Genomic DNA, 17969 nt, shown 5'->3' on the forward strand with positions numbered 1-17969 from the left:
ATGTCTGAACAGAACATGTAAAATGCTGGGAGTTATGCTGTGACACGATAAAATTGTATCCATATCAATAATTTTCATGGTTAAATATTATTCTGTACGATTTCTGACGTACATGTGAGTCTGTCCATGTAACAAAAAAATGTATGCAAAAATACATTAATAAAAATAATAATAATATCACATAATAACAAACATAATATAGGCTATAGTGTGCTGCTCGACAGTCAGGTGAGTTTCAGGTGAGTTTCAGGTGAGTGATGAGGAAGAGAACAGACCAATCAGTTGGGTGAATTCTGAATTAAGTTTTTAATCAAAATGATAAAGAAAGTTTATATTACAGCAGATTGATTTCAGATCTTCCACAGTGATCACTGTAACCATCCTGATTGGTCAGATGAACATATACACAAACACACACACACACACACACACACACACACATACACTGCCTCACTTTCACACACAAATTCACACACGAGTCTAGCAGTCTCTCAGATTTCCCGAAGAATCAGCCTCAGCCTCAGCGTCTGATTTCGTCTCCGATTCCGTCTCCTCCTCTTTAAAGTGCGCCATGGCGTCCTCCAGCACCTCGTCTCCTGTGGAGCGCAAGCGGGACATTAATAATGAATGAACCTGAACCTCCAGGAACCAGGCCCCACCACCCTAAAACGCAAGCCCACAATCATGCACCATGCCCTGGCTGACAAAAACCACAAAACAGCCCCTGGACCTCCAGGAACCTCCAGGAACCCTTCAGGAACCTCCAAGCTCCACAAGCATGCAAGATGTTCTGGGTCACTGTGCAAGTCAGCAAAGGGATACGCCATGGTGTGGGTCCTCAGGACACTTCCAGTCTGACCTGCATGAGCACTGTCCACTGCAGCTTTCAGCAGGGAGCGGTCATCAGTGGGCCGTCCAGGACCTCCTTGTGGACTCACGATGTCCTTCTCCTCAGGCTCCTCCTGGACATGCGAGAGAGAAAGGGGGTTCAATTAGAGATGATGACGACGACAACATGACGTGAAGATTGAGTGAATTGTACCAGGAGTAATGACAAGGTTGGACTAAAGTATTGGGACACCACCCATAGGATCCTGCATGTTTATCTGCTCCACAGGGTCCAATTCCATAGACGGTACAGGCACTAGACAGGCACTTGCACATTTGCACTTCACCTTGACTCCACGCTCTGCAGCCTGCAGGTGAGAAAGCCTCTCCCGGTTCCATTTGAAGAGACTCGGCCCTGCGGCCTTCACCCCTCCGATGAAGTGACAGCTGCAGATCCTGGAGTTCTCGTTGGAGCAGTCCGGGGGGCGTCTGGACCAAGCAAGCGAGCAAGCAAGCAAGCAGTGGAAACAGTCAGTACATGCAGACCAGAAGCTGAACTACAACTGAACACAAGGGGGCGTTATACCCCCCCCCCCCCCCCCCATCAGGCTCGTGCATGTTGATCTGCTCCAAAAGAGGGTCCTATTCTATTGGCAGTACTTCTTCTCTACAGGGACTAGACAAGCTGCATGCAACCTAAAGGTAGTCTAATAATTAATGCATGCATGCATGTATGCATGAATAGGGTGTCCATAAATATGTGGACACACATATATATATATATATATATATATAATGCACCTCCCATATTGCTTCAGGGCTGTCAGTTCACCCTCGTATAACATGCAACCCCCGCGTAATGTATGTCCAGCCCGGTCCAGCCCGGTCCAGCCTGACCACAGCCCCGTTCACCTGCTGTCTAAAGGGAACGGACCCGGAGAGCTTCTCCCACGTCCTGCGAGCCTGCGCGTCGCTGGGCAGGCGGAAGAAGCTGCACTGGCTCTTACTGTAACTGTGGTCACACTCGGCCACGAAGCACTGCACCATCTTCCCGAACTACATCCTAAAGAGACAGCGGGGTTCGCCGGCTACGGCTCCATCCTCCTCCTCCTCCTCCTCCTCCTCCCGCCTCCAGCCTCCGCACTTCCGCCTCCAGCCTCCGCACTTCCGCGCGGCCGCGAGCGGGAGGTAAACAGACGCCGCTCGCGCTGCTGCCCGCTAGCGGACGGGGGCTAACGCCGGCCCTGAGGGGCGCAGAAAAGCAGGAATTTCGGCGGGAATTAAGCGCTGGAACTGGGAAAAGTCTCTCACAAGCGCTGGAATTGGGAATGTTCTGACATTTCTCTGGAAAATGTGACGCTTTGCTCGTGGTTTCAGCTTGTTTCCACAGCCTGAAGCACCTAGTAGCTAGCGAGCTAGCATGTGTTAGGCTATCGGCTAGGCTAGGGGTCAGAGGGGTCAGGGGGGTCAGGGGGGGGAAGTGGCCGACTGCGGCATCCGCTGGCCTCGACACGCCTCGAGTCGCCATGTTGTTTTTGTTTAAAAAGTGGAGAGGAGATTAGAAGGTTCTGTAAAACCCGTCTTCATCAAGAACCTGAACCCGGGTCGGCGGTGAACGGCGGTCCCGAGGAGCTCTGAGAAGTCGCCCACTCCGAAAAGTTCTTCAGTCGCTCTCCATAACGAACACAAAGCTAAACGAACATGCTAGCACTAAGTCAGCGCTAAGAGTTAGCTAGCCTGCTAGACAGCGAGGAGAAGGGCGGTTAAGGGTGGCTCGCAGGCTAACGCTAGCACTGAGTTAGCTAGCTAGCTGTCATGTGTATCCAGCGTAGATATGGCAGCTAGTGTGCGACTTTGGGTAGCTAGCCTTGACCTTTTGCTTATTCGCCTCAAAAACCAGAGCCGGCGGCATCAGCCAGCGCTAAGACGCTAAGAGTGAGTGTGGTAGCTAAGGTATGGCTAATCACAGAAACCAGCTGTCCCATTCAAATTCCACGTCCCGAGTCGGGTAGCGACACATACACATACGACACCCTAACGCTATGAGCTTAACACCGTATGCTAATCGTAAAAGTGCAGGTTTGGCAGGTTAGCACGCAAATATAGTCAAGCTAACCCATTTTTTTGTTGTAACAGGAAGTGGTGAAGCGTTGCTATGCCAACAGACAACACTGCAAGAACTCCAGCCGCCATTGCCGCTGCACTTACATCGCTAGCCGCCATCTTTTTTTTTTCCCCCCCAATGTTCCAGACCTAGTGTCCGATTCTCCGTCTGCGGCCTCTGTCCATACTCCTGTTCCTCCAGGTACTGGTCCGTTCAGAAGTTCACATCAGGACATATCCCAGAATGCATTGCGCACCACACTGCTGCATAAAATTAGCATACAGTGTCCACCCGTCCTCGTCAGTCCCATCAAGTACCCTAGTCCGACCTTGCCGCACTTTGTATTGACGATGTCCCAGTAGCTCACCCCTTGTCGTTGCGCACTGCATTGTGGGATATTAGTGTCCATCATGACCACGTTCAGAAACCGGCCGGTTCTAAGTTTGCGTTGTGGATATCTTAGTCAGCATTAATTAATTAATTGGGACGCATCGTTCCACGATCCGGACCGGAGAACCTGCATCGAGAATTCCAACTTCCTCCAGAGCGATCCAGAGACACTAGAGGGCGCTAAACAGTGCGAACCCACAGTGAACTGACGTTCTCATGCCGTTCTCGTGGCCCTGCACCATGCTTAGGCAGGTTATGTTGTTGTGTCCCCCTTAAATCCGTCACGTGATCTGAATTTAGCTATGTAATTAATTACTTAATTACGTAATTACGTAATTACACGTTAAAAGTACAGTAAGCCAGCAGGAACCACTCTACAGGCCTCTACAGTGTGTGTGGTGGGACGATGGTGGCTTAGCTTACCGATATCCAGTGGAGACAAATCCAATGATCACTTCCTGTTTTTTATTTATTTATATATTTATTGATTGATTGATCAATCCATCAATTCAAATAAGTACACAGAACACATTACTGATACACTACAAAACAAATACAATCAATACATCAGTGAGTGAGTGTGTGTGTGAGTGTGTGTGAGTGTTCCTAAGGGACCTTCCGACAAATGGCAGGCCGTTTTCGTGACTGTGCCTTTAAGACTGCTCATGAATGGGCGGGGCCAAATCCAGCCTACTCTGTAATTGGCTATTTAATTTGTCCTTCTGCTCTATGATTGGCTATTGAATTTCCTCTCAAACTCTGTGATTGGCCAATATATTTTTCCTTCTTGTTCTACGATTGGCTAGTTCAACTGTGGACCCGCCTGCTCTGTTATTGGCTACCTAAATTTGTCCTTCTGCTCTATGATTGACTATTGAATTTTAACGTCTGCTCTGTGATTGGCTAAACAATTTTTCGTGTTGTAGCCTGATTGGCTAGCTGCATTTTCATCCCTTTCAAGCCTTTCTAGATAATTGGCCCTTAACAGACGTGAGCGCACTGTGGAAGAGTGTGTGAGTGTGTGTGAGTGTGTGTGTGTGTGTGTGTGTGTGTGTTCTCTACTCTGAAGGGAAAGCTGCGATCAGGTCGTGACCTTCTGGTGGCTTCGAGCGAGCATGTGCGTGAGTTTCGCAGTAAAGCTCGTCGTCTATGAAGAAGTAGCCTTTCTGCTTCAGGTTCTCCTCGCAGTCCGAGCAGACGAAGCAGCCGGGGTGCCGATACTTATCCCGAACCTTTACGACCGTCCCGCTGAAAGAGAGAGACAGAGAGGGTGGGTTACATCCATGTAAAGACCACCAGTCCAACTGTTAAGCACTGGGGTTGTGTTGCAGCCAGTGGCACAACACCTGTAGAACACCTCTTTGGTAGGTGTTGACCTCTGCATACCGGGAGAGAACACCTCACCAGACCTGCCTGATGTTCTGGAGATGTTCTGACCCAGTCTGACTCGTCTAGAACATCTCAGTTCGGTTCTTTTCAGAGTGTCTCAGATTCTTACGCTTGACCAGGTTCACCTTCAGTCACCTTCAGGAACTGACTGTCCACCTGCGGCCTTCACTATGGGACCATGGGACTCGTCACCGAGGTCCTCATCTCAGGTACTCACACTATGCCGTTGCCGCACTTGTCACACATGGGCAGTCTGTGGAGGTTTCCTGCAGGGGTGGGGGGCTTGGTGGTGGGCGCTCGCACTGTTCTCGTCACGATTGGACGCGTTCCTGTGGATCAAAGAGATTTTGGTCACTCCCACCAGTCCAGATGATTAGAGTCCAGCTCCATTCCCATTGTGAAATGTGGGTGTGTGAGAGGGTGTGTGTGGTGGGGGTCCTGTCACTTTCCAATCTGATTATCAGGCTCATACACTCTTGCTTTGTGATTGGCTAGCTGAAACTTTGACCCGCCTACTCTGTAACTGGCTAGCTGAATTTGTCCTTCTATCCTGTGATTGGCTATTAAATGTTCCTCTTGTTTTATCATTGGCTAGCTGAATTTGTCCTTTTGTTCTGTGGTTGGCCATTGAATTGTTTCTCCTGATTTGTGATTGGCTATTAAAGTTCCTCTCAAACTCTGTGATTGATTTAATTTCCCCCTCTTGTTCCATGATTAAACCTTTGACCCGCCTACTCTGTAATTGGCTAGCTGAATTTGTCCTCCTGTTCTGTGACTGGCTATTTAATTTGTCTTCCTGCTCTGTGATTGGCTGTTGAATTTCCCCTCCTCTTCTGTGAGTGCGTACCCTCACTGTTGATGTAATCCTGCAGGGCTTTGAAGGATCCTGATTGGCGGGGCTCATGAGGCTCCTCCTCCGTCCGATCTCTCTGCAGCATCTGATACACATCCGACTCTTCTATACTGGTTAGGATCCTAGGACTACACGCACACACACACACACACACACACACACACATCACTTCTTATCATCATCATTATCACCATCATCATCACCATCATCATCACTATAACCACCATCATCACAATCATTATCATCACTATCACCATCATCATCACAATCGTTATCATTATCACATCATCACTATCACCACCATCATCACTATCACCACTATCATCATCACCATCATTATCACATCATCATCATCACATCATCATTATCATTATCACATCATTATCACAATCATCACTATCACCACCATCACAATCATCATCACCATCATTATCACATCATCATCACTATCACCACCATCATCACTATCACCACTATCATCATCACCATCATTATCACATCATCATCATCACATCATCATTATCATTATCACATCATTATCACAATCATCACTATCACCATCATCACCATCATTATCACATCATCATCACTATCACCATCATCATCACAATCATTATCATCACCATCATTATCACATCATCATTATCACCATCACATTATCATTATCACCATCATCATCATTATCACCATCATCATGATCACCCTAACTATCACCATCATCACCATCATCATCACAATCATTATCATCACCATCATCATTATCACCATCATCATTATCACCCTATCACCATCATCATCACCATCATCATCACAATCATTATCATCACCATCATCATTATCACCATCATCATCACCACAATCATCATCATTATCACTATCACTATCATCGTCAATGTCAGTGTGACTCTTCTAAACAGCATAATCTTGGACTACACACACACAGCTGTTTCGTGTGTGTGTGTGTGTGTGTGTACACATGCTTTTCTGATGCAGCTCACCTGGCTCCAGCAGACACACCGGCCTCCAGCTAATCCACTCTGAAGACCTCCATTCCCCTGCCCTTCTGTAAGCCCCTGGTTCTCTAACACACTCCATATATCTGCTCTTCTAATGTGATCCACATGCCTCACGGCTCACGTCCCCCTCACAACACAACCCACCCTCCGAACCTCCAGCTTGTAGAGCAGAGTGTGGGCCCCCGAGGGCCAGTCTCCCAGTGGCTTCCAGCCAAAAACACAATTTACACAATTTTCCACTTTTGCTGCAACTGTAGCCGATCAGCCAGGTCAGGCTTGGCTTTTTTCATTCCTAGAGCTACGAGGCTAATGTAGCTAACAAATAAATGCAATGCTAATGCTGTGATATCAATGCTAACGAGTCCTTGAGCACCATCATTCCAGAGAACTGGGGGGCTTTATACCCCTCTAGCCCACACGTGGCATTAGGCAGCATGGTGCTAATAGATTCACATTTATCTGCTCCACTTTATACACTATGTGTCCAAATGTTTGTGGACATCCTTTCTTGTGAATGTATTCAGCTCCTTTCCGCACACACAGCTTGTCTAGCCCCTGTAGAGAAGAAGTACTGCCAATAGAATAGGACTCAGATAGGAAGCAGATAAACATCATGAACCTATTGCCACCATGCTGCCTAATGCCAGGCGTGGGCTAGAGGGGTATAAAGCCCCCCCGCACTGAGCTGTGGAGCAGTGGAAGAGCTGTGTAGATGCAATCATGGGTGGTCTTAACAGTCAGGGGCAGTTTGTCCACTCAGCACCTTTCCTATATTGGTTCTAATGGTCTAAAGTGAAGAGTCACTTGACCTCAGAAGACCCTTCCACACTCACCTCTCCGGTTTGTTGTGGATCAGGCCCCTGAGCTGACCATGTAAGGCGTCCTGGATGTTGCCTGAGGAATAAAGGCCTATGGGGGAGTTGTAGGCCGAGCTGACCACCTGCCGCTTGTCATCAATGTTAGCCGCTGCCACAAATGGAACAGCCCTCCGGTTATGGCCTGTGCCTATTGGCCTGTACTCCTGCCGTTCGAAAGCACACAAACTCCTGAGAGTAATATTTGTTTATATACCATGTTATATATATATATATATATATATATATATATATATATATATATATATATATAATTATAATATATAAAGTATATATTTAATATACCAATTGATATAGTAAAGATATAGCTTATACTTATATACCATCTGTTATATTGTGAATACATAGCTTATATATATATACCATATATATAGTTCATATACCACGTTTTCTTTGTCGAATAAATAGTATATATACCACATTTTCTATAGTAAATATATATCTTAAATATCCTATTTTATATAGTGACGATATAGCTTATATATCATGTTATATTGTCAATATATAGCTTATATATACATATATATATATAGTGAATAATTTATATACCATGTTGTATTGTATATATCTTAAATAACCTGTTTTATATAGTGAATATATATACCACTAATAACTTTATATACCATGTTTTCTATAGCAAATATATAGCATATACACTATGTTTTCTTTAGTAAAAAGTTTACATACTATATGTTTTTTTTATATACAGAATATGTACTTTATATATTATATGTAATAATGTGGTTCTCACAGAGCTTTACAAAGCAGGTATTTAGTTTGGAATATATATATATGAGCAAATCTAGTAAAATAGGACAAAACTACTGTTTACAGAATTAGAGTATAGACTTTATCATAAAACAAATAAAACATTCAAAATAGATATTGTTTAGTGTCGCGTTTATAATATTAAAATAATTATTGTTCAAGATTTTACTGGATACAAAACAATCCAAAAACACTGACCTGTCTCTCTGCCTCCAGGTTGATCTTGAAAGGGTGGGCTCTCCCATCTTCACTGACGCGAGGCGACCACAGTTTGGTCTCCGGCCTGTAACGTACAGGCTCAGTTACTTCACTGCACAAAGCTGGTCCCTGCATCTGAACATCTGCTTCATTCTGAAGGCCATTTTCAAAAAATCTCAAAGAAGGGATCAACCGTTTTATTTTAGGTGAGTTAGCCACCATGCTAATCGCTTAGTTAGTTCCTCAACTGGGGAGCAGCATATGGTGCTAAGTGCAGGCCTAAATCATCACACAGTCTCCTCGAACTGTGTGGAGGTGTTCAGGGATCTCTAACAGACTTGCTGATGTGGTTTCTGACACACTGTCGCTATAAACGTGGCCTGAAGCTCAGACAAGTAGAAGACTTTAGGCGTCCAGCTTAAGTACAAACACTGTTAACTGACCTCTCAATGGTTAAGGTGAGCTGATATGTTGCCTCCCTGATGCGATTCTGGGCCTCACAGTGCATCATGTTAGCGGTGGAGATGCCATCTATGGCCAGGATGATGTCACCTGGAGACAGGTCAACCATGGAGGCCTTGCTGCCTGAAGATATCTGACCACATACACCACAGAGAAGCACATACAATGTTTAAAAAACAAAAAGAAATGGCCTTCAAGTTTCAAAATCTTTTAATTAGCAAATTTCTCAGCTGTCCTGTAAGTTCTCGTGACCGAAAGACCAGGGTGATGGACTGAGAGAACCAGCTAGACAAAACTGCAAAACAACACCAACACTGGTCGGCTAGTGTGCTAAACCAGGTAGCATTTGGGCTAACGTGATACAATGAATGGCAAAGATCAACCCTGCTACCTGTTATTCATGACTACCAGGTTTGCTTGTTGATAATGTGTTAGCGTGAGGCTAAAATATTAGCATACATTGTACATGTAGTACATTAGAAAGTCCGTAATGAAATGATTGCAAATTAATCTAGCATTCTATGCTAAAAATCGCAATCCTGTTACCTTAAATCTCTGCCAGTGCTGGGGGGCTTCATACCCCTGTACTACCCCATGCCTGACATTGGGCATGGCAAGGTGCCAATACCTATATAATTGGCAGTACTTCTCAACAGGGACTAGACAAGCCGTGTTTGGGTCAGCAGCAATGGGTGCAGGGTATGTCCACAAATATTTGGACATATAGTGAACATAAAATGAGCTTAACTTTTAACTAGCAGTTGCCTCATTTTCCGGGTTGCAGGTGTTAGCATGTGTTAGCATGAGTTGTTAGCAAATGGTCTCTAAATTTCCAGGTTTTCCAGGAGATGAGGACGCACTGAGCCGAGCTCAAGGCCATTCCCAGTGCAGTTAAAGGCTAGCTGTCTAGAACGTATCCTGCATGTGTTCCATAGATACTGCTTGTCTACACTTGTTTATGTGCTGGGTTCTTGCAGGGCTTCTGTGCGCTAACGGCGAGGAACTCTCTAAATGGGAGAAGCAGCACTCAGCGAAGGAAACACTCATAAAACGGCCTCATTCTGCTTCCGTCGAATCGCTCCTGTCTGTGTGACGGATCGCTCTGACTAGGCGAGCGAGTGTCCTTGCCCTTTCTGGTATGTACACTTGTGTAAACTGTTTTCCACAGCTTCCACAACAAATAACTCTGCAGACCTGCTGCTGCCTGCGCTACACGGCTAACGTTAGCTGTGTATTCCATGCTCATCTGCACTTCGGTAAGCGACAAACACTGAAGTATAGGTAGATGAACCTGTTAAAGGTGATTTAGAGGAGGCTCTTCATAGTATATACATGCTATCCGTGCTTAAAACATAAAGCCTAGATTAGCACAAATTCCACCTAAGATGGTTCATGCTGGTCTGGTTCTGGTGTAGCTGAAAGCTCAAGCTCCAGCTCAAGACCAGCTTTTGCTTTTTCAGATGGTCTGAGCTGGTCTTCGATGGTCAGGGTGGTCGAAAAGCTGGTCTTCCAGACGAAAACGTGCCCTATGCTGGTAGGTTAGCTGGCTAACCAGCTCTTGATCAGCATAGTGTATGTTGCATGTTGGTTGACCAGCTTGGTGATGCTGGTCAAGCTGGTTGACCAACTCGACCTTGCTGGTGATCTAGCTTGATCAGGCTGATCATGCTTGTAGACCAGCTGTACCATCAAACCTGAATTAAAACACGCCCTATGCTGGCAAACATGCTTTGGTCATACTGGTTGACTCGCTTGGTCAGCTTGGTCACGGCGGGCATACCGGTTCTCCACTTTTGGGTGACCAACTTAGTTCTGCTGGTCATACCAGCTAAAATTCACCCAACATGCCCTTTGCCTATGGTCAACCAGGTTACCCAGTTTGACCAGCTTGAGTAGGCCAGTTACCTTTACCATTCCCTTGTAGAATGCAGTAGATATCAGAGGAGGGGCCAGACTTGGTAGACCCACCCCCTTCTCCCAGACCAAGCGACCAAGTCTCAGACCACTTTCATTGATTTAGCGGATATCCCTCCTGGTATGTGTTTGGTAAGTGGAATTCTCCAACAGACGTCCAGTGAAGTGACCTCCACAAGAACAAAAACAGGAGTAGGGAATCTCTCGTCCCCGTCCCCCCCTGCTTATCCCAGCTGGATTTTCTCAGAGCGGCTGGAGGAGAATAGCTGTCAAGTAATAAAGAGCAAAATGGGCCCCGTGTGAACTGGAGCAAATGTATTGAAGTTCTCACAGGGGGGCGATACAGCGTTCTATGAATAGCAACAGCAGCGAGAGCTCAAGGGACTTATCTAGATCATGTGATTGGGAAAACAAGACCACTCCGGCTGGAAGACGGCCCGTTCCTGCAGAACAGGCATACAGCTCTTCATCTCAGCTGTTTCCTACGAGGCCTTTCAAAATAGGTCACGTCGGTCCAATCACGGAAACCGGGCAACTGGGAATAGAGGCCATGGCTCTAACATGGCTCTTTCCTCTCGTCCAGTCCAGAGCAACCTGGAGAGCTAAAGCTCTAGCCCGCGACTGGGGGAGCCGGCCCCACGTCGTCCCCCATGTACCCACGAGGCTGGGTGTCGGGACAAACGCAGCACTGGGAACCGGGTCCTGCCGCCCACCCGTCCCCCGTCCTTCTGGCATATCGCGTAAGCGGCCAGAAAGGAGACAGGTGCCAGGCGGGAGGGACCGATCTGCCCCAGTCGCGGCTCAAGCTCGCATCTATATCTGGGCTGGTAATTCGGTTCCAGATATCAGAACCTCAGCAAACCCTAAAGATCTGTGAAATCACAACCGTCTTTGTCTCAGGGCTGTGTGCATTGCCATCGCCATCGCCAATGATAGACGACCGTCCGGAGAGAGGAAGTGGGGGAACCTCTTAAAGTGCTTTAAGGAACCCATTCTTAAGGATTAAAGCACTTGCAAAGAACTAAGGTTTCTTTTCTTTAGGAACCATCGTTCTAAAAGACACCTCTAAGAGCATCAAGGAACTTTTGGAGGTTCTTGAATGTGAAACCGTGGAGGAATACGTTTAAGGAACCTTTTCTTGACGGTTTCTTAAAGCACCTCAAGTGGTTCCTCCACAGTTTCCAGTCTGAAGAACCTCCAAAAGGTCCAAAATAGGTGGTTAACACCTAGAGGTTCTTCAAGGAACTACACATTTTCCCCACCACTGTGAGCAATTCTACGTTACAGGACGAAGGGTTTCACACCAAACCCGTCAAACCCACTCGGAATGACTTCACTGTTTCATCACGCCGAGATTCTGCAGAGTTTACAGAGAGTCTCTGAGCTCTCGAACTCCAGCAGAACTGCAGGTAATGCAGGCAAGCTGTTTCGACCAACACGGGCCAGGTTACAGTGCCATCTGCAGCAGAAGAGAGAGAGAGAGAGAGAGAGAGAGAGAGGGAAGACGTTGTGCTTTTGACCAAACATGGCCTCGTGCGGCTATGTTAGGTAACAGTGTTGTGATGTGCAGCAGAGAGCCAGCCCTCATTAGAGCAGAGCAGAACTCCAGGAGAACAGCTGGGAACCCTCAAACAGACAAGACACGCTTCTGCAATGTTAAACCCTGATACAGCAGATGGCCGGAAGAATGCTTGTAGTTCTGGTGTAAACCTGGGGGCTGAAACAGGACATTTGTGACTTCAGGGTGGAGGTCTAAGGTTCTGCTGAGTCACATTCAGTAATGTTGAGGTCTAGACTCTGGTGGAGGCCTCCCATCGCCGTGAGAACACCAGCAACGATGGTATGCAGTCATTCTGTTTTGATAATCGAGCCAAATGTTCGCTCATCCATCGTCTAATCATTCGCCCATTCTTCATCTCTCCATCCATCCGTTCATTCATCCATACCTAAACTCATCTCTCCATCCAATGATTCATCTCTCCTCCATCCGTTCATTCATCCATACCTAAACTCATCTCACCATCCAATGATTCATCTCTCCATCCATCCGTTCATTCATCCATACCTAAACTCATCTCTCCATCCACTGATTCATCTCTCCATCCATCCATCCATCCGTAGTGGTTGGTTGGTGTGGCACAACAGATAACACCACTACCTGCCAGTGAGCTACCACACCATCCGTCAATGTCTTCACTCATCCATCCATCCACTGGTTGATCTCTACATCTGTTCACCTATCCATGCCTGTACTCATCTCTCCACCCATCCATCCATCCGTTCTCTCGTCTCTCCTTCTCTTTCACTGTCCCCCAATCTGTCTGTCCATTTCTGTCGTGTGTTTAGGCTAAGACACACTCCATCCGCAACAGGTGTGAGTGTCCCAGTGCTGCCTTCTTCCTGAATGAATCACTGCTAATGCTTTTAGAACCTCTCTCTCTCTCTCTCTCTCTCTCTCTCTCTCTTTACTAGAAATGTACCCAGGATGATGGCTTATGTTCAGAGTGTGTGATGGAGTGTGTTGTGTGCGGCGCTTTTCCAAAAGCGGATCATTGTTTCAGCTGTCGCTGAGTGTGTGTGTGTGTGTTTGATGTAAGTTGCTATAAATGTGTATCAGACAGGTGTGTGATAGCCCCAGGTTCTGCGTGTACACACTGGTTTGGTCGTGATATTGTGAGTAAAAACACCCTTCATAAGAACATTTCTAGAATGTAATTGATGAATTTTTAAAAATATTTTTATTGTGCATTAAGCCCACTGGCTCCAGTTTCTACTTATTCCACCTAGCATCGTAATGTCATATCATGATAATATTGTATCGTTATATCGTATCATTATAATATTGTATCGTAATATTATATGATAATATCGTATCGTTATATCGTATCATTATAATATTGTATCGTAATACCATATGATAATATCGTATCGTTGTATCGTATCATTACAATATTGTATTGTAATGTTATATCATGATATCGTATTGTTATATCGTATCATTATAATATTGTATCGTAATATTATATCATGATAATATCGTATCGTTGTATCGTATCATTATAATATTGTATCGTAATATCATATCATGATAATATCGTATCGTTGTATCGTATCATTACAATATTGTATCGTAATGTTATATCATGATAATATCATATTGTTTTATCGTATCATTATAATATTGTACCGTAATACCATATCATGATAATATCGTATCGTTGTATCGTATCATTATAATATTGTATCGTAATATCATATCATGATAATATCGTATCGTTGTATCGTATCATTATAATATTGTATCGTAATATCATATCATGAAAATTATGAATATAATTTCTAATGTAATATTGTACCATATTTTATTGTAATATCATAGTTCAGTAGCATAATATCATGATAATACTGTATAGTAGCCTGTATCGTCATTCTGTACCATAATATCGTAGCCATGATAATATTGTATTGTAATATTGAATTATGATAATACTGTATTGTTCTATCATCTATCGTTACATGATCTATCAACCATGATCTATCGTAATATCAGCTAATAATATTGTGCAGTAATATTGTATCATGGTAATGCTGTGACATTATCATCTCACGATAACGCTGCATCATAATATCATACTAATATCATACCACGATATTGAATGGTAATATCGTAACCATGATAATATCGTATCGCATCATACCACCATATTGTATCATAATACTGTACCACAATTCTCACCTCATGATAACGATGTATTTTGTCATATGCTAATATCCTACTATTATATTGTACCATAAAAAAATACTGTTTTATAATATCATACCATGATATTTCATCATAATATTGTATGTTGATAATACCGTACCGCAGTATTGTTTGGGAATATCATAACCATGATAATATTGTGTCATAATATTGTAACCATTACATTGTATCGTAATATCATACCACAACATTGTAACATAATACTGTGCTATAATTCTGTATCGTTATATCGTGGCCATGATAATATTGTAAGTTATTATTGAGGCATCACAAGACTTCATAATTTCACCAATATCTTTTTTTACCATATAGCATCATAATACTGTACAGCACTAATAGTTTAATATGATATATTATTATCATGCCATGATATCGTTAGATGATATCACATATTTATTATATCACATTTTATCGTAATATCGTATCACAATATTGTGTCATAACATTGTATCAATGGTATCATAACACTGTAGCATGAATATAGTGTAGCGTTATATACTAGCTAACACACACACACACACACACACACTCACCCTGGCAATAGTCAGTGGTTGATTGAAGTCTTTTCCTCCGATAAGCCGGAAGCCCCACGGAGCCGGACCCTCCAGAACCACACAGTGTGGCATATCCTCAGTGTGTGTAAAAACAGCAGGGTGCGTTAGAGTGTGAGCCTCCCCCCGTAGAGTGGATGACTGTATGGTGCTTGGACCCCTTAAAAAGTAGAGAACAGACCCCACCTCCTAGGCAAAGCTATTGGGCTTACACAACTCTCTCTCTCTCTCCCTCTCTCTCTCTCTCTCTCGCTCTCTAAACCTCTTCATTCCGTCCATCAGTCTTTCATTGCATTTGTCATGTTTCCATAAACACTGACCGAACACTGCCCTTAAGGCCAGCTGTTGTCCAAAACTGACCAGAGTCCTTCAGTTTCTCTCACAAAGCACATAGGTTAGCCACAATGCTAATGAATGCTGAATACCCATTAATGACCGCTGGGCATAGCAAAGCTAAATGCTAACGTCCACCCGGTCACATCAGGGCGACGACTCTGTGGTATGGCAGGTGGTGTCCGAGCCGAGGGTGGTTAGTCTCAGTATTAGGTAGGTGGTCATAATGTTTTGCTATGACTGTGTGTGTGTACGTGTGCCCCTGTTTACATAAGCTAAATAGTCCTTCAGAATAATAGCCTTATTGTTTGTAAGAATTTTACAGTGATTTAGGAGCGTCCCTCAGTTTGACTTACCACCCCGTCACGTGAACTTGTTTGGTCTCTAATTAATGTACTGTTGCTTTAAACGACACCAAACTGAGGAAGTGACCTCATATGAGCCTTTGGAGCAGCCCAGGCCAGTTCTGAGGTGCTTTTATTGGTCATTTGTCGCCTTTTCTTGTTAGACAGGGTCCGTCAAGCTCAACCCAACCACCCCGTTACGCTAAAAACAACACTGTTTACACTGTTAATGCAAGGAAGACCATCTTTCAAATCGATTAGCATGCGTGCTAGGTCAGGAACTCGACCCGCATAAAGAACTGCGGCCGTTTCAGGGGGAAATCAACCACCCCGTCACGCTTCACTGTGAATATGGCTACGTCTTTTGGAAGGAACAGAGCCATGTGTGTTGATAACTCTCTGTTTGTTGGGAAAGCTTCACTCGTTAGATGGAACTGAGCTGAACTGTGGGGGACCTTAAACCTTTGACCGCAAGGATCAGTAGCTGCTGAAGGTCGAGCGTCCGAAAGATCAACTGTAAACTTTCCCACAGAGGCGCTAACTCCTTATGCTACCTTCACGCGCTAGCAGGGTTCATTGCAACGGACAAGATGGAAGGAAGGAGGAAGGAAGGGGTGAACTTAGGGTCACTTTTAGAGCATGATGTGGTTTTACGTTAGCGCCACCTAGTAGTTAAGGTTAGGGTTACACTGACTGTTGATCTGTTTGTAGCTCATGGTATTAGCTAGCTGGCTAAGCCAAGGCAACTACTACTGTAAATAGTAGTTTACAACACGTCCAGGTACTTAATTATGTGCAAATACAGACACACAGCTGCTGGTGTAGTTCCTGTAGCGAAGTACTGCCAATAGAATAGGACTCTCTGGAGCTGATACATAAACATGAACCTATTGGCACCATGCTGCCTAATGCCAGGGAAGCCGTGGGCTAGAGGGGTACAACGCCCCCCAGCACTGTGTTCTCTGGAATGATGGCTAGTAGAAAGTCTTTGCTCCAACAAAAGCAGGATCAGCTCTTTAGTACCATACATTTTTAAGCAGGCGTCCCAATACTTTTGTCCAAGTTGTGTCAAGGTACACCATCTAGCTAGTCACCTAAGCTGGTTGCCCGGTTTAGCTCTTGTTAGAGTCCGGTCTGCTGGTTTCACTGGTCCACCTGAATGACCAGCTTGACGACCAGCTTGGTTAGCAGTGTAGGGTCATTGACCATCAATGACCACCTCAGACCATCTGAGACCAGTTGGAACAGGGTTACTGCACCTGTCTTAGCTGGTGGTGCTTTTTCTTCAGGAACCCTCTAAGCCTTTTTGGAGCCTTTCTGGTCAAAGAACCAAGCGTTAGTGCTTTTAGGCTAATAAGCTAAGTCAAATGGCACTTTCCTATTCGAGTAGGGGCTGTTGGTGGTGGGTTCATCGAGCAAGAGGAGGACCCACTAGATGCAATACTCAGAACTCCTGAGAGCAGATGCAAGTCTGAGGGCCCACATTGCCCTCATGTATCATTGGAAAGTGGGACCAGAGACCTCAGGCTGGTGTACCCAGGGCGCCTGGAGGACGGAGCAAGCACTTCTGCCCTTATTTGGTGAGACACAGTGGATAGTGGTGGAGCTCCACACACACACACATTCTTCTGCTCTCTCTCTTTCCCTCCAGTCTGAGCTCCACCTCTCCGGCCTCTTCTCGCTTATCCATGCTAACCTCTCTCTTTTGCACACACACTCTGTTTTTCATCCTGTGTTGGCGGGAAAAAGAAAAGGACGGAACGGTTGAACCTTACTTGTTGCCAGAAGGCCTCATCCATGTGGAGCCCTGAAACTCTGAGGGACAAGATAATTAATCAAATTCCAGCAGGCCTGATTGGTTTATTTCCTCAAGCGCTTTGGGGATCGGCCAGTCAAAACAGGGGTCATTATTGGATCTCGGAAAAAACTTCGGAAATATCGCTATGGCTTTGGCCGCGTTCCTCGCCGAAGCCCGTGCCTTTGCATGCACAGCTTCCCTGGCACTTATCTCACTTGCCTTCATGGTTGGTCTCAGACAGTCAGCCTGGTATTCCATCAGGGAAGCTGGGCCACCATCTTAACCAGCTTGTTTACCAGTACAGGGTATATTTTTGTGTAGATGACCAGTTTTTTTCCACCGCCTTGACCATTAAAGACAAGCTTAGACCATCTGAAACCATC

At 45.0% G+C, this 17969-nt stretch overlaps 2 protein-coding genes across 4 annotated transcripts; both read right to left on the reverse strand.

The window, feature by feature from the left end:
* Positions 1 to 287: 287 nt before the first annotated feature.
* On the reverse strand, positions 288 to 1940 carry LOC140546865 (uncharacterized). 3 transcript variants are annotated; one of them, XM_072670290.1, is made up of 4 exons: positions 1763 to 1940; positions 1176 to 1317; positions 860 to 962; positions 288 to 596 (listed from the first exon to the last, which is right to left on the reverse strand). In XM_072670290.1, the coding sequence occupies exons 1-4, from the start codon at positions 1873 to 1875 to the stop codon at positions 481 to 483; spliced, it is 474 nt and encodes a 157-aa protein (XP_072526391.1). In that variant the 5' UTR covers positions 1876 to 1940; the 3' UTR covers positions 288 to 480. The 3 variants fall into 3 exon arrangements, with proteins under 3 accessions (XP_072526391.1, XP_072526389.1, XP_072526390.1); XM_072670288.1 differs by having other exon boundaries at positions 288 to 663; positions 696 to 962; XM_072670289.1 differs by having other exon boundaries at positions 288 to 663; positions 696 to 962; positions 1630 to 1854.
* Positions 1941 to 3783: 1843 nt separating this feature from the next.
* pdlim3a (PDZ and LIM domain 3a) lies at positions 3784 to 15231 on the reverse strand. The gene is made up of 7 exons (XM_072669984.1): positions 15094 to 15231; positions 8865 to 9016; positions 8422 to 8506; positions 7414 to 7601; positions 5559 to 5692; positions 4929 to 5040; positions 3784 to 4570 (listed from the first exon to the last, which is right to left on the reverse strand). Exons 1-7 carry the CDS (start codon positions 15184 to 15186, stop codon positions 4381 to 4383), a joined length of 954 nt encoding a protein of 317 aa, XP_072526085.1. The 5' UTR covers positions 15187 to 15231; the 3' UTR covers positions 3784 to 4380.
* Positions 15232 to 17969: the final 2738 nt, after the last annotated feature.

Source organism: Salminus brasiliensis, chromosome 24 (assembly GCF_030463535.1).
Source record: "Salminus brasiliensis chromosome 24, fSalBra1.hap2, whole genome shotgun sequence".
NCBI lineage: Eukaryota > Metazoa > Chordata > Actinopteri > Characiformes > Bryconidae > Salminus > Salminus brasiliensis.